Source organism: Pyrgilauda ruficollis, unplaced genomic scaffold (genome assembly GCF_017590135.1).
Source record: "Pyrgilauda ruficollis isolate IOZ18807 unplaced genomic scaffold, ASM1759013v1 scaffold39, whole genome shotgun sequence".
Classification (NCBI taxonomy): domain Eukaryota; kingdom Metazoa; phylum Chordata; class Aves; order Passeriformes; family Passeridae; genus Pyrgilauda; species Pyrgilauda ruficollis.
In genome coordinates, this window is record NW_024525378.1 from 4154989 (window position 1) to 4168742 (window position 13754).

General features: G+C 38.7%; 1 protein-coding gene across 1 annotated transcript in view; it reads left to right on the forward strand.

Moving 5' to 3' along the window:
• Positions 1 to 10376, forward strand: part of TERT (telomerase reverse transcriptase) — a 30857-nt gene extending 20481 nt beyond the window's left edge. The window contains exons 11-15 of the mRNA XM_041476637.1: positions 2887 to 3013; positions 3305 to 3366; positions 5073 to 5197; positions 5555 to 5692; positions 9892 to 10376. Coding sequence (XP_041332571.1) covers positions 2887 to 3013; positions 3305 to 3366; positions 5073 to 5197; positions 5555 to 5692; positions 9892 to 9995 — 556 coding nt within the window. The 3' untranslated portion in view covers positions 9996 to 10376. The remainder of the gene's footprint in view (positions 1 to 2886; positions 3014 to 3304; positions 3367 to 5072; positions 5198 to 5554; positions 5693 to 9891) is intronic.
• Positions 10377 to 13754: the final 3378 nt, after the last annotated feature.

The window sequence follows — 13754 nt, forward strand, 5'->3', positions numbered from 1 at the left end:
TTCCCTCAAATTTTTTAAGGTGTCTTATTTCCATTCTCAAAATGTTTTTATTGGGAACTCATGCTGCTGTTTTCTGTTCCCCAGGAAAGAATGCAGCTCTGGTCCGATCCAATATTGCTAAGAATTTTCTGGTTGTTAACATTCCGTGATGAGTATCTGAAGATAGCAGTAGCATGGTAGTATGCAGCTCACACTGAAGTTTTAAAACAGTAATTCTTCATTGTGCTTCAGAACTACCTTTTCTTTAGAAATTGAATCCCAGAAGCTCCTGGTTACTGTGGACAGGAGTGTACAGTCAGTCCTAGGGGAGGTCAGCTGATGCCAGAATAAATATAAAGGATCCAAAGGACAGGTCTTGAAGAAAAGCTTAGCATCTGCTAAATTTTGTCAGTTGCATCATGCTTTTCAGTAGTCACAAAGATGCAGCTCTGTTGTGAGCTTGGAAGATTATGGAGCAATCAGTTAAGTACAGTTTGAAGTAAAAATTGTATGAAATAGTGGTAGTCTATTCTGAAGACTTAATTTATCCTCATTTCCTTAGCAGAATAGAAATAAATTTCTAGGGATCTGGGGGTTTACAGATAAATCAAACTAACAATGAGGGCTTCAAGCTATTAATCTTTTATAATGTCTTTTCAGCACAATGTCACTTGAGTAGCGGTGCAGATATTGTCCTTCTTGCCCTTTGAAGTTGTCTGCATCTTTGTTCTATCAACTTCTGTACCAGCTGTGTTGATTTTCTGTAGAGAAGTAGCCTTTTCTCTGAGAGATTTCCAGAACTGTTTACAGATCAGATCCTATGAGCTCTCTGCCACAAATGGAGTAGAACCAGATTTTCCTAATGTAGTGTTAAAACTGGGGGACTCAGTAAATTGGCTTTGAGGAGACAGCATTAAGACTATGACTCCCCAAGAAGAGCCTACCTCTTCCTCTCTTTAAAAGCCTGCACATAAGTACGTTGCCAAGTAAGATGAACTGCTTCTTGTCCATGACACTGCTGATCCAGTATGTAGCAGGTAATCAGCAGGCATTCTGGCAGTGAAACCATTCTTAGGGAAACTGTTCCCCTTCAAAACTTTTCATCAGATGAGTGAGGTTTCTGTTATATGGATTCTCCTTGGTTTTGTTAACTTCCGAAAACAGTAACTTGTCGTATTTTTCAGTGATTTTTATCTCAGAGGTTTCTGTGAGTGTGGTTCATATAGCTGGTCTCAAGTGTTGCATGGCTGACGTGCTTAATTTGCATTAATCTATAATTTTTTTCCATTATCCTCAAATTTATTTATTTTATGTATTTATTTACCTCTAATCTCTTCTCTTTCTTTATTTCTAGCTGTGTTTCTTAACCTGAAGAGTTGGCTGTGGTTCCCTTCATTCTTTGATTTCTGCCCTTTTGTTCAAGATCTTCTGTCTTGCAGCATGGTGCCAGTTTTTGTCTGCTTTGCTGAGGGGGCTTAGCCTAACTGTTTATATCTGTTTTAGGACTTTAACAACAGGTATTCCTGAGTATGGCCTTTTAATAAATCCAAGTAAGACAGTGGTGAATTTTCCTGTTGATGATATCCCAGGATGTTCCAAATTTAAACAGCTGCCAGATTGTCGTTTGATCCCATGGTGTGGTTTGTTATTAGATATAAAAACACTTGAGGTTTACTGCGATTACTCCAGGTAAATAGAGTTGTGCACTCCAGTGTCAGCTTTACAATATCTCGTACATAGTGGGAGAAGCACAAGGGTGTTGGGAATGGTGTAGTTGAATTAATTGCAAAATAGATTGGGATTAATTTGGTATAGACTAGAGGGACTAGCAATCCTTTCAACATCAGAGGTGTTCCCTCCTGTGCACTTCAGATGGGAAAGAATGTGTGGGGAAGGGAACTTCTCTTTAAACTAGCAACCTTGACCATTTACACAAAGCAGTCTGAAGTGGCATAGAACTCCAGACAGGAAGAATGTATCCTACTGAAAAGTTCTGCAGACCCTGTACATGGACTACTAGAGGTGGCATTAGGTATTTGCTAAAGGTCAAAAAGAAAGAAGTGTTTAAACGCAAGGATAATATTGCTTCATTAGCTTGGTTATTGACCATTTTGCAATCCCTTAAGCATTTAAGTGGAAAATTTGGAGGAGCTTTTCTACCGATAGTGGTAAAGTTCCTCAGTAGTCTTCCTAAACATAAAAGCTTGGTCACTTTAGGAAAGGAGCTTATACAACATGGTTTCCCATAGCGAAGGACCAAACTCAATAGCCAAAGAGATTTATTCACTAGCTGAGTTCTTAAAAGAAGCAGTTTATGTTGAAAAGGATATTGATGCTACTGGTCTGGGAGACACTAATCAGAATCATAAAATTGTAGAATTGTTTATGTTGGAAAAAATCTTTAAGATCAAGTCTAACCATTACCCCAGCACTGCCAAGCCCACCACAGTGTTTGTTTCAAGGCTTTGCTTTTGATAAGCTTGACTTAACTAGCTGGAACACCACAGTTGTTCCGGTAACTAAGGTGGCTTCAAGTCTAAGCTTCTGCATTGCATGGATCCTAGATATAGATAAGATGATTGTCACTGGAGTAATGAATAATGTTCTGGCTAGACAATGTGTTTAAGAAATAAATTTAGTTTGTTTTTAAGGTTATTGATTTAGCTTTTTTTAGCAGGCTGAATTTTTCAGCCCTGAGATATTGAAGTCAGCCCTTAGCTAGTACCCTTAATGCCACAGGGCCTATTCTCTTTCAACACTGAATTTAATTATGGTTGTCTTTTAGCTACTGCTCATTGATTAGCAGGAAATCTCTGTAACATGGGAAGTTAAATGAGGCTTACTTTACAGAATTTAATTTAGTCTGTTATCCCATAGAGTAACTACTTTTTTTACTTTTTTTTCTAGTTACAGCTGTACTTCTATCAGATCAAGTCTTTCCTTCAATTCAAGTATAACAGCTGGGAAAAACATGAAATACAAACTGTGTGCAGTCCTCAAACTGAAATGTCATAGTTTATTTCTTGATTTACAGGTGGGAATATGAAAATGGATGTTTGGCAATACAGTGATTAGTGATGAAGAGCATTAAAACTGCTTTGAGTTCTAACATAAAAGTTTATTTTGAGAGAAAATCCACATAATCTGGAAATGTTGACATCAAATAAAGTGTAGGGTTCTGGAACTGATCCTTCACAACATTGTTAACTTAGTTGCATAAAAGAAATCTCTTAAGTTTAGCATAAAATGTTTTTTGTCTAGATCTTCAACCAATCCTATTATGACACTGAAATATTCTTATAGATCGGTTTCTGTTCTGTTCTAGATCAACAGCCTTAGAACAGTTCTCATTAACATCTACAAGATATTTTTACTCCAGGCTTACAGGTGGGTCACTGTCTTCTGAAATAAGCATGAATATTTCATTACTCTTTCTTGACACATGGAGGAGCTATGAATCAGAAAAAAAGTGTGCCATGTAGGTGTGCAGTGTGTGTGTGTATATGTATGTATGATGTGTGCAATAGGAAATGTCAGTAGTAGGTCAAGTTATTCTTGTTTCAACAGTGTTCTTAAGTAATACTGTTAGATTTAGGATACAGGAATATGTTTGATGTGTGTGTTTAAGTGATACATCGCCAAATGGATTTTCAGTGTCTTGGTTTTGACAGCTGACCTTAAGATAACCAGTCTGTTTTGATTCAGGAGTATGATAAGAAGCCTTATTAACAATTTTATATTTAGATCAGTTAAATATTAGGTAGTTTATATTTAGAACTTTGTATCTGTTAAAGTCATACTTTGACCAGTATAACTCTAGGTAAAGTGAGGTTTCATTCTACCAAGTTAATTGCAGTTTCTTATTTCTGATAACATTTTAGTTGCTCCTTAGCTGGTAATATCTTGGCATTTTTGACCTTGGCTTGATCGGTAGAGGAAGTGAATGTTTTAAACTAAGATAAGGGAAAGAAATCAAAACTGATTAGCAGGTTGGAAGAAAATACTAAACTATGTACATTGAAAACTTGGAATGATTGGCAGCAGCAAGTAATTGGGTTTTTATTGTTTTAACACAGAAATGTGCAAGACGTTCTTCACTGTTCACAGAAATCAGATGTTGCTCTTTTGCTATGGTCACACTTGTTATGAAGGAACATTTTGGTTTTGTTCTTAAATTCATCTTGGACCACATTCAAGCTGTATTCTTTGTCCAAGAAGTGTAATTGGGTTTGTCTAGTACAGCACTGATGTGTCCAGCTCTTAAACTTTTGGCTTGATTAAATCTTGATTTAAGATTTTTCTGATAGATGTGATCACTTAGTTACTTCTGTTTGATTTTATGGTAACATTCTAATAGTGGCCTTTTATATGTTATTTAAGACTGTCCACCATGATAAGTGTATGTCAGGTTAATTCAGCCAAAGATTTTTAATGCAGCATGGTACTTAGGTCTATCCTTTATATATTGAAAATGTCACCATTTTTTAAAGTGATTGCTGCATTAATTTAATAAACAAGTGTATACATTGTTGATTAATTAAAAATCAACAGTGTACTTGGCTATATTCAGCATAAGCAGGATTATAATGCCAGAGTCTGAAGGTAAAAAAAAAGTCAGCAGTTTCCAAATATTTTCAAACAGGTGTAAGGAAGCATATGATACAAATAACATCTGTAGAATTGGCTTCCAAATAGGCAAAGGCTGGACTGTGAAATCATTTGGAAGTCTATTTTTCTGCATACCTGAACAGAATTTATTGTGGGATTTTGCCTTGATTTTCTTCCTCTCACTCTCTCTCATGTGAGTGTTCTCTGCGTGATGTGGAATTGGTGACAATAGGTAGTTTAGTTTTCTAAACTAGAACTAGATAGCTTCAAGATCTTCTTTCAGCATTAAAATTAGAAACAAGCATAGTTTACATTTGACATTCCAGGAATGTTGTATATGGGAGAGGTATCATGCAGTAACAGTGTTGATACACCTAAAGACTATTGTGGGCATTTAAATGTTGTATAGTGCCTAAGCTATGTAGTCATAGTTTCACTTGAAATTGCAAATTACATTTTATTGAATAGGCTGTCTTTGTGAACAGGTTCCATGCCTGTGTTCTTCAATTACCATTCAGCCAGCAAGTTAGAAAAAATCCTGATTTCTTCCTAAGGATTATCTCTCAGACTGCATCATGCTGCTATGCTATCCTGAAAACAATAAATGCAGGTATGGGACGTTAATGGCAGTGAAGTAGTGGGTTTGGATTTGTTTGGGGTTTTTTTAGACACGTAGAACATCTTGAATGTGCAGTCCAATGGTGTAATTTTGGGGTAAAAATCAGGAATTAATTATGTGAAATGCATAATAAGAATCACAATGCATTTTTCTTCTCAAACTCAGTTTTCTGAAGATTGTGTTTCAGGCACTAGTTTCTTAGTTTTCTGCTGATGCACAAGACTTCACTGACTGCACAGGTTTCTAGTAAAAATTCCTGGGGTGATTTTATAGAAAGAGAGGAGAGACCAGACATACTTTTTAATGCTCATCATTTTCAGTTACATTATTTTCCTTTTCTATCTTTAGGGATTGCTAAAGCTAACAAAGGTGTATCTGACATATTCCCTATTCAGGTAGCAGAATGGCTCTGCTACCATGCCTTCACTGTCAAACTGTTAAATCACAAAGCTGTTTACAAATGTCTGCTTACATCCTTAAAAGTCTGTAAGTATTCAGCTCTTTTTACAGTTTTGTCTATGGTTCATTGTAATTAAACTTAAAAACTAGTGGATTTTTCAAGTTTTCTAATCCTAAAATGTTGTTCTCAGATGTACATTAATGATCTTTCTGATTTTATTCAAATTTACTAAGTAGGCAGATTTAAAATGTTTTCCAGCACTGCATTTTCTAGAGCCTTATTCTCACAGGACAGTTGATGCTTGGCACTCAGTAAGCTTGTATAGTCCAGAAGGCTTAATAAGACTGTTAAATATGTAAGTATTGTCAGCAGGTTTAAGTACATGAAACACAAATGCTCAATCTTCTATTTTTAAAAATGTTGATTAACTGGCAATTTAAACTTTTACCCAAAATAGTGTCACCAGAGTCACTTGGAAGCAGAAGCAGTGGCTCCACTGCATGTGTATTCTTGCAGAGTTGTGGTGTTGGTGTGTCTCTTACACTTCCATTTGGTGAAAGAAGCTGTGTCCCTGGCCCCTGGGGAGCTCTTTCCTTAAACAGTTGTGCAGTCTGCCTGCCAGCCCCAGAAATAACAGAATTTTCAGTTTTAAGATGCTAAAAGTAGACAGCAAGATGTTTTCCTGACGCAGCCAGTACTGCTTATGAATTTAGCTGTGGTGATGGTCAGATTCTCATTGCTGACTCTGTGATTCGCACTCTGAGTCAGTGCTTACGCAGTTTTGGTATACAAGACCAAGAAATTCCTAGGTCTCATTCCAGAGTAACACCTATTTGATTTGAAATATATCATAAGCTTCCTTTGATAGCTGCTGAGTTCCAGTGCCCCCAAAAGAAAGCAGCTCTTTTGGAAGGAAGCATTTCCTTCCCATATCAAAGGTTTGCAGCAATGCCTGAGTGCAGAGTCTGATTTTTGGTGGTGTATCAGGCGCCAGTTTATCCCGGTAGGTTCCAGCCGGGCTACACGCGGTGGACTGCCGAGGCCAGGATAGTCTCAGTGGAGGCTCAGACTTGGTCCGATCTCCCAAGCCATTCCCAGCTGCGGGCAGCCAAACAAGCTCAAGTGATTTCAGCTCTTAGTGATTATCAGCTCTGTGTGATTATCAGCTCTTTTGGCTTGCTTGGGCCGAGGCAGCAGACGCAGGGAGAGAGAGGAGAAGCGCTGTGTAAGGTTCCGCAGGATTCTTTATTAGGGTGTCCCACGAAGGCTCTCAGTGACAGCTTCTTCTGCCGAACCAGAAGAATACCCTGCAGAGTTTTTCAAAACTGTCCAATAGAAAGGGTCAGGGGAAAGTGACCTATAGGCTTACAGAGAGATAAGCAGGGTCCAAAAGGCAGAAGAGAGGGGCTTCCAAGGCCCAGTCATCATGACTTGGCATTTCCTAGCTCAGGCTTCTGACCTCCAAGGAGCCATTGCAGGCCCTGGGCCTGCTACAGTGGTGCAGTGTGAATGTATCAAGACGACACTTACACTCTCACAGGAAACAGACTGATGGCTGGGATTTTGCCAGCCACATTCTTGAGAGTTGTGGACTGTCTGTATGGAGCAGAATTCCAACAGCCTTTCCCAGAGGAACTCCTTCTCTGAGTTACTCACTGACACCAAAACCAGAGGCCCCAAGTCTGCTCACTGCTGCTGAGAAACCAGGGCAGGGCTGCTTGCTTCACTTGGAGGGGACAGGCACTAAGCAGTGAATGCAGTATACACAACCAATAGGACAGTGGCTTCTCTGGGAGCTGCCTCACTTCTCTGAGATCCATATAGGGCACATTGGAGTTTTCATCTCTAATGCTGAAGGTTTTTCTCTTGGGATCTTTGACTGGCGAACTACAATCCAAGCCAAAGCTCCTCCATCCTTCTCTGTGCACGCTTTACTGTTTAATCTGTGCCTCCGCTTCCAGGGTGGAGGCACAGTCCCAGGCAGCTTTACTGCTCAGCAGAATCTCACCTTCCATGGCTGTGTGCATCAGCCATAAAGGTGGTCTCTGCTGTCCACAAAGTCACACCACCACAGATACCAGGGAAAATGGGCTGGGAAGTAGAGGTGAAGTTTTCCTAGTCTGAATAGTGATTGTCACTGGGTTCCTTCTGCTGTACCCATAGAGCTGCTTGCCTGACTGCAATACCGACCTGAAACTTGCATGTGGTCCAGGCCTAACTCTGCACAGTTTCTTACCCAGGAAGAGAAAGCTGACCACAGCTGGCTTCTCTGACAGTGAGAATAGTGAGAATTGCCCTTTAGAAAGGGAATAATAATATTTCTTCCTAAATTCCTGAGGAATGCTGTTTAAATTGTACTTCCTGAGTATTGTGGAGGTGCAGCAGGAAAAGTCCAAAGGTCTATAGAAAGTTGTTGGTGGCGTTCTCTTGCAAAGAGTAGTTTTCTGCTTTTTCATAAATCTTACCTTCTCTGAGGCAGAATCTATTCTTCATATCCATAGTGTTAAGACAATCCACTCTTCTTATCTACAGAGTCCAGTTTCTTTTGGAAATATCTGAGACTTCAAGTACTCTACTGAGAGATCAAGGCTTCAGAAATCTTTGCTTAACAGCTGCCTGAACAATTAGCAGGCTGTGACTTGTGGCTTTACTATGAAACTTTTAAGATGGAAACTTTCACTGTGATTGGTTGACAGATCACTGGGGTCCAAGTAATTCAAATGCTGTCTCTCCATTTGCTTATAGCCAGCTTAAAATCTTACCTGTACTTCCACTAGCCCTGTCCCACTGGTGCAGCAGGGGTTGATACAATAATTGGTGGAGCTGTACAAAGACACCTTGTGGTGACAAGTCACATGCATACCCTTGGTGTGAATGGGGATCATTATCTCTGTGTCCCCAAGGTCTCTGGTCATAAGTGAAGGCTGTTTTTCTGACCCTGATTGTATATGGTGTTTATATTTTTATTTTCTTCTGAATTTGGTACTATACTAAGTGTCCCGATCCTTTGGGCATACAATGAAATCCATTCACAGAGATATTGATAGTTTTCTATGCAGTTTCAAGTTTGTTTTGTTTGCCCTGCACCAGACCTAGTCCTGGGCAATGTTATTGTAATCAGAACATCATCTTGTAGAGATGGTTACTAGAGAGCTAAGCATTATGTAGAGATGTCAGAGCTAATTCTAAACATGGCATTTTAAGTTTTATCTTCTGGAAATCAGGTAGCATGTGTGGATGTCAGTAGTCATGACAGGGAAGTCACTGACTTTCAGGTGGGATCCTGTGAAGTTTGCTCAGTATCTCTACATGCTGCAGTAATCTGTAGCACAGAGATAAACAAGGCTGGTAAAAGCCCCTATGTTGACTTAACAGCTGCAATTTCTGTTGTCATTTTGGAGTTTGTGTTGGCTGTATAAAACCTATTACCTCTGTAAGATAATATTGTTGACAGGAATTGATATAAATGTGGTTTTCTCTTGTGTCCCTGCACGTGCCTTTCCATTGCTCTCCGTGGGAATTGAAATGAAGCTCATAGGTTTTGGGGAGGAGGTTCTTCCCACTATTCCCAAACCTATTAAATATCAACATCAGGGGTTTGTCATGAGTTGTCATCATTCTTCAGAGTTAAGTATTTAAAACACAGTTATTGTTTAACATCCCTCCTGTTATTACCAGTGGGGAAGGGAGCAAGAATCTTTCCTTATCATGATGAGATATAAATACATCATCTGTCTCCTTTCCACATACAGGGCAAATGTTTATTGAGTACTTCTGGCTTTCTGCATCATTGACAATTTTGCTGACTCTGTTTAGTGATGGACTTAAACTGTTGCTAGGATTTTACATGTTCTTTCTAATCTGTAAGAAGTTCTTTTTGCTGTCTGTATTTTTATTGATGGAACATTCAGTCTTTCAAAAGTCTTTCATGAGGTTTAATGGAAGGCCTTATTTGGTGGGTAAAGTTGTTGAACAAATGGGCTTATACTTTTCAAAATTCAGTGAAGTTCTCAAATCTGAAAAAAACCTCCACAAAAACAGAAAATCAAGGAGCAAATTCCTCCTACTTTCTTTGATAATATTTTCACATACAATTTTTAAACTTCTTTATTTGTTAGCCTGATTTAAGTGTGGAGGAACAGTAGCATCTTTTATTATAGCTTTTTTTGTCCCCATATTCCAGGTGTTTCAGCTTTTTAGGTGGTTTTAGCTAGTATGGATTTCATTGCTTCATTAGCATTTTCCCTAAACCAGTCGTAATGAATTGTTTCTGATATTTTGGTAGGTAAGAAGAAGCTAATCAGGAGGATCCCAAAGGATACTGTGACACTACTGCAGGCAGTGACAGAACCGTCTCTTTGTCAAGATTTCAAAGCTATCCTGGACTAACTGGTTGAAGTTTATGTCATGATTTTCTCAGGTTTGAAAATAAATGCTGTGTCTTTAGGTGACTTCTCTGTAGTTTATTTTGGTACAGTGGGCCAAAATCAAGTTCACGCAGAAGTTTTATGTGTCTGTTTCTCAGATACCCTACGAGGACGCAAAAAGAGCAGATAATTTTGTTAATGCCTTCCTGTTCAGGTTTCTTTTTGTTTGTGGGGTTTTTTTTGTAAATTCACAGGCTGTTTGAAGTAATTTACTTGATTATGTTCCGTGATTCTTACCTTCTTGATGAAGGAATCATTAAACTATGTTTTGTACAAAATTACTAACTTTCTTGTTTCAATGAGTTGTCTTGAAGGGCTGTTTTTTACTTCTCTGTGTTGCAGACTATTTTGTAATAAATTGGCTGGTTAATTGCAATAACACATTTGTTTACATGGCCTTTATTTTGTAGTAATCTTTATGCTGGTTTACGTCACAAAAAGCAGTTATCTGCACAGGGCAAATGCATTTCATGGCAAGATGCAGAGGCTAGAAATTTTATGCTTTGCAGGTCACAAATAATATATGCCCAGATTTCACTGTCCAAGCTGATTATATTTGGTGTATGTTTTATTTATTTTGAATACTTAGTGATATTTTAATGCAGTGTTACACAGAATGATGCTGGTGCATTTATACCTACAAAACAAAAGTTCTTGATGAGATAATATACCAAGTATATTGCTTTTCTATTTGCATACCCTTGGCTCTCCAAAACCAAATTTTTTACAAGGACATGTAGTGGTAGAAAAAGGGATAATGGCTTTAAACTGGGGTTTGGTTTACATTCCATATAAGGAAGAAATTGTTTAGTGTGATGGTGTTGAGTTGCTGGAAGAGGTTCCCCAGAGAAGTAATGGTTGCCTCATCGCTGACAAATCCCCACCACACAGGGACTGGTGGTTAAATTGCAGTATTGCAGTCTGTCCACTTACATCCTAACTCAGTTCAAAATGTACAGTCAGTCATACAGGTTTGGGCTTTTTCTGTCTGCGAAGTGGCACTCTTAAAATACATTCTAAAAAAGTCACAGAGCAGTTGTTCCTACTAGAAATGAAGAACAACAGTCGTGCTCTCCAGCCAGCAGCTCAAACATTTAAACACCCCCATGCCTCTCAGTGGTCTGAGTGATGCTGGATGAGGGAGCACTGTCAGGAACAGCATTGCATAAGAGAGGCCTGGCAGTGCAGAAAACTTTATTTTATGGGATTGTGTGTCAGGAAGAGAGACAGCAAGATGCTCCAACATGAAGAAAGGAGGGAATGTAAACTTCACCAATGGCTTGGATTAGCCCATTTTTCTCTGTGAGAATATAAATTTATGATGTGGTCTCAGCTGAAGGTGTTATTTTCTAAAAATGAATACAGGGTAATGCTTGCAATTCTCCGAGCTGATGTTTGAGCCTTTCCCAACGATTACTGGCTGAGTCATCAGTTTTAAAGAGTAGCTCTTTGTAAACAGATACAAATACAGTGTAGAAATCACAAGAGAAGATTGTTTCATTAAAAATATCCTTCCCCCAAAAAGGCAAGTGAAAGTAAAGTGAAACTGGTATGTGTTTTAGCAAGTGGAGAATTTGGAGAATTGAAGAAGAGCTGGCAGTCTGTACTGGAAACTTGAAGTTGCTGCTGTGGCTTATGATAATTGGAAAGAAAAAACTATCAGTGTATGTGTAAGGAATAGATTAACCATGGCAGAGGCACACAGTTTTTGCTCTAAAAATAGATGTTTATGAAGTTGGGACGGTAGAAATATTCCATAAAGCTATTCCAACACAGAACTGTTCTAAAAGAAGTAGTATGATCCATTGTGGTGGTAAAATATATTCTACTTAATTGGTAGCAAGGCAGTGCGTTAAACAGCAACTGCTGACAGGAAACGTTTGGGTAGAGTGAATAACTTGAATCTAGAAATATTAAATGAATTACCTTAGGAGCATTCTGAATCTGTAATGTGGATTTTCAACAATCATTGTACAGCTGGGAAAATTTCAAAATCTTTGAGAGTTGCGGTGAGGGTTAAGGTCTCAGTATTTAAGAGAAGGTAAGTAGAGGGATTGAGAGCTAAACCACTGAACGTAACTCCCTGCACTGCAAGTGTTGCAAACCACTCAGGAAGTTGATCTTGCTGGAGGGTTTAAATGGGGACAGGGAGAAATAGGGCTGAACATTGTTTTTAGTGTGTCTACAGAGGTGTAAGGAAGGAATTTGACAGAAGCCCCTCTAGGGGAAATCACAATATCTTGGATGCATCCATCAAAGAAGTCCTTCTCTCCACTGTTTGCTTTTGGGAATCTCAGGTTGAGGTAGGTGTCAAATTTCACAACGTAGGAAACCCCTGTGTTCCAGAAGGATTGTGCTTTTCTTTCTGCATCTGTTTTCTGTTTACTGTATTCTGATAATTTGGATGTGTCCTTATTTATCTGCTGTTCCAATGCTCCTTCTGAGGCTTTTTCCTTTAATAGGCAATTGATCTCCTTGTTTTAGGGCTGTGGATTCTGGCTAAGGCTGAACATCACCATAGCTGTGTTTGTGTCTTTTACTGATTTACCCCCAAAGAACCCAGGTGGTTCTTGCAGTCTAGACAATTCTAGGAAAGTCTTGTCTTGTCACAACATTATGAGTTCACAGCAGGGGATTAGAGCAAAGAAGATTTGATGGAATATGGAGATAAAAGATTGGGAAAAGAGTGAGTGGAAGGTGTTTGCATACATGTGCTTCCTCAAGTAAAACAGTTGAGCTGTTCAGGAGAAAAATGTACCTATAGGATGTCATCTTACTCTTCATGATTAAGAAGGGGAACCTATATCACTAACTTTTTTGGAATAAGGCTACAGTTTTGGAATTTTGGTAGCTGTAACATCAGAAGGGCACTGACAACAGAAAAGCAGTGTTCATGCAGGAGTTGCTCAACACGTTTTTCTACATGCCTACTTAAGCTAAACAGTAACTTCAGCTTGTGTTTCCCAGCCATCATTTGTAGTGACTGGGGCTGAAAATTGTCCTCCCCCAGAGTCCTGTCCTGGGTTGAACTGCATGTCCGGTGATCCATAAAGTCTTCCTTCTGCTGAATGGAAGGGAGAGCTCAAAAGTCACGTCTGGATACCGAGTGACTCAAGACAGATTTATAGATTTGAAGGTCTTTTAGATCTAGTTTAATTATTTTCTCAGCTTCTCTCTGTATTAATTGGATGTGTTTTCGTTTAAGAACAGAACTCCGACTACTTAAACCTGCTGCATGTAGTTGCCTCTAGGATTTTAATGAACATTTAGCTATCTGTAATCAGAAACATGAGTATAAAATGTATGCTTCAGTTAGTTAAAAACTCTTATTTGTGTATTTACAGCTTTATAACCTTAATCCTTTCTTTTCCTTGACTCAGTTACTCAGCCTAAAGGTATTGTCATACTTTATCCTCACGTATTTTCTCCATATTTTTTCAGAGGCTGCTGATTCCTTAAGTATTGTGACAAGAGGAATCCTCATCTCCCAGCACTACAGAGTGGCCAGAATCTGCAGCCAAGTACAGGAAATCCTGTTTTTCAGTAAAGATTAATTTCATTGTCATGTCCTGTAAGCTTGCAGCTCACTGAAAGGCTGCTATACATCTGCATTTTTGTTATGCTATTCAGCTATTGTGTTTAGTAAGAGAAACAAAGAGGACAAAAATGGGGACTTTTTTTTTAACAGTATTTTCCACTACGATAAATTCTGGAATCTGCT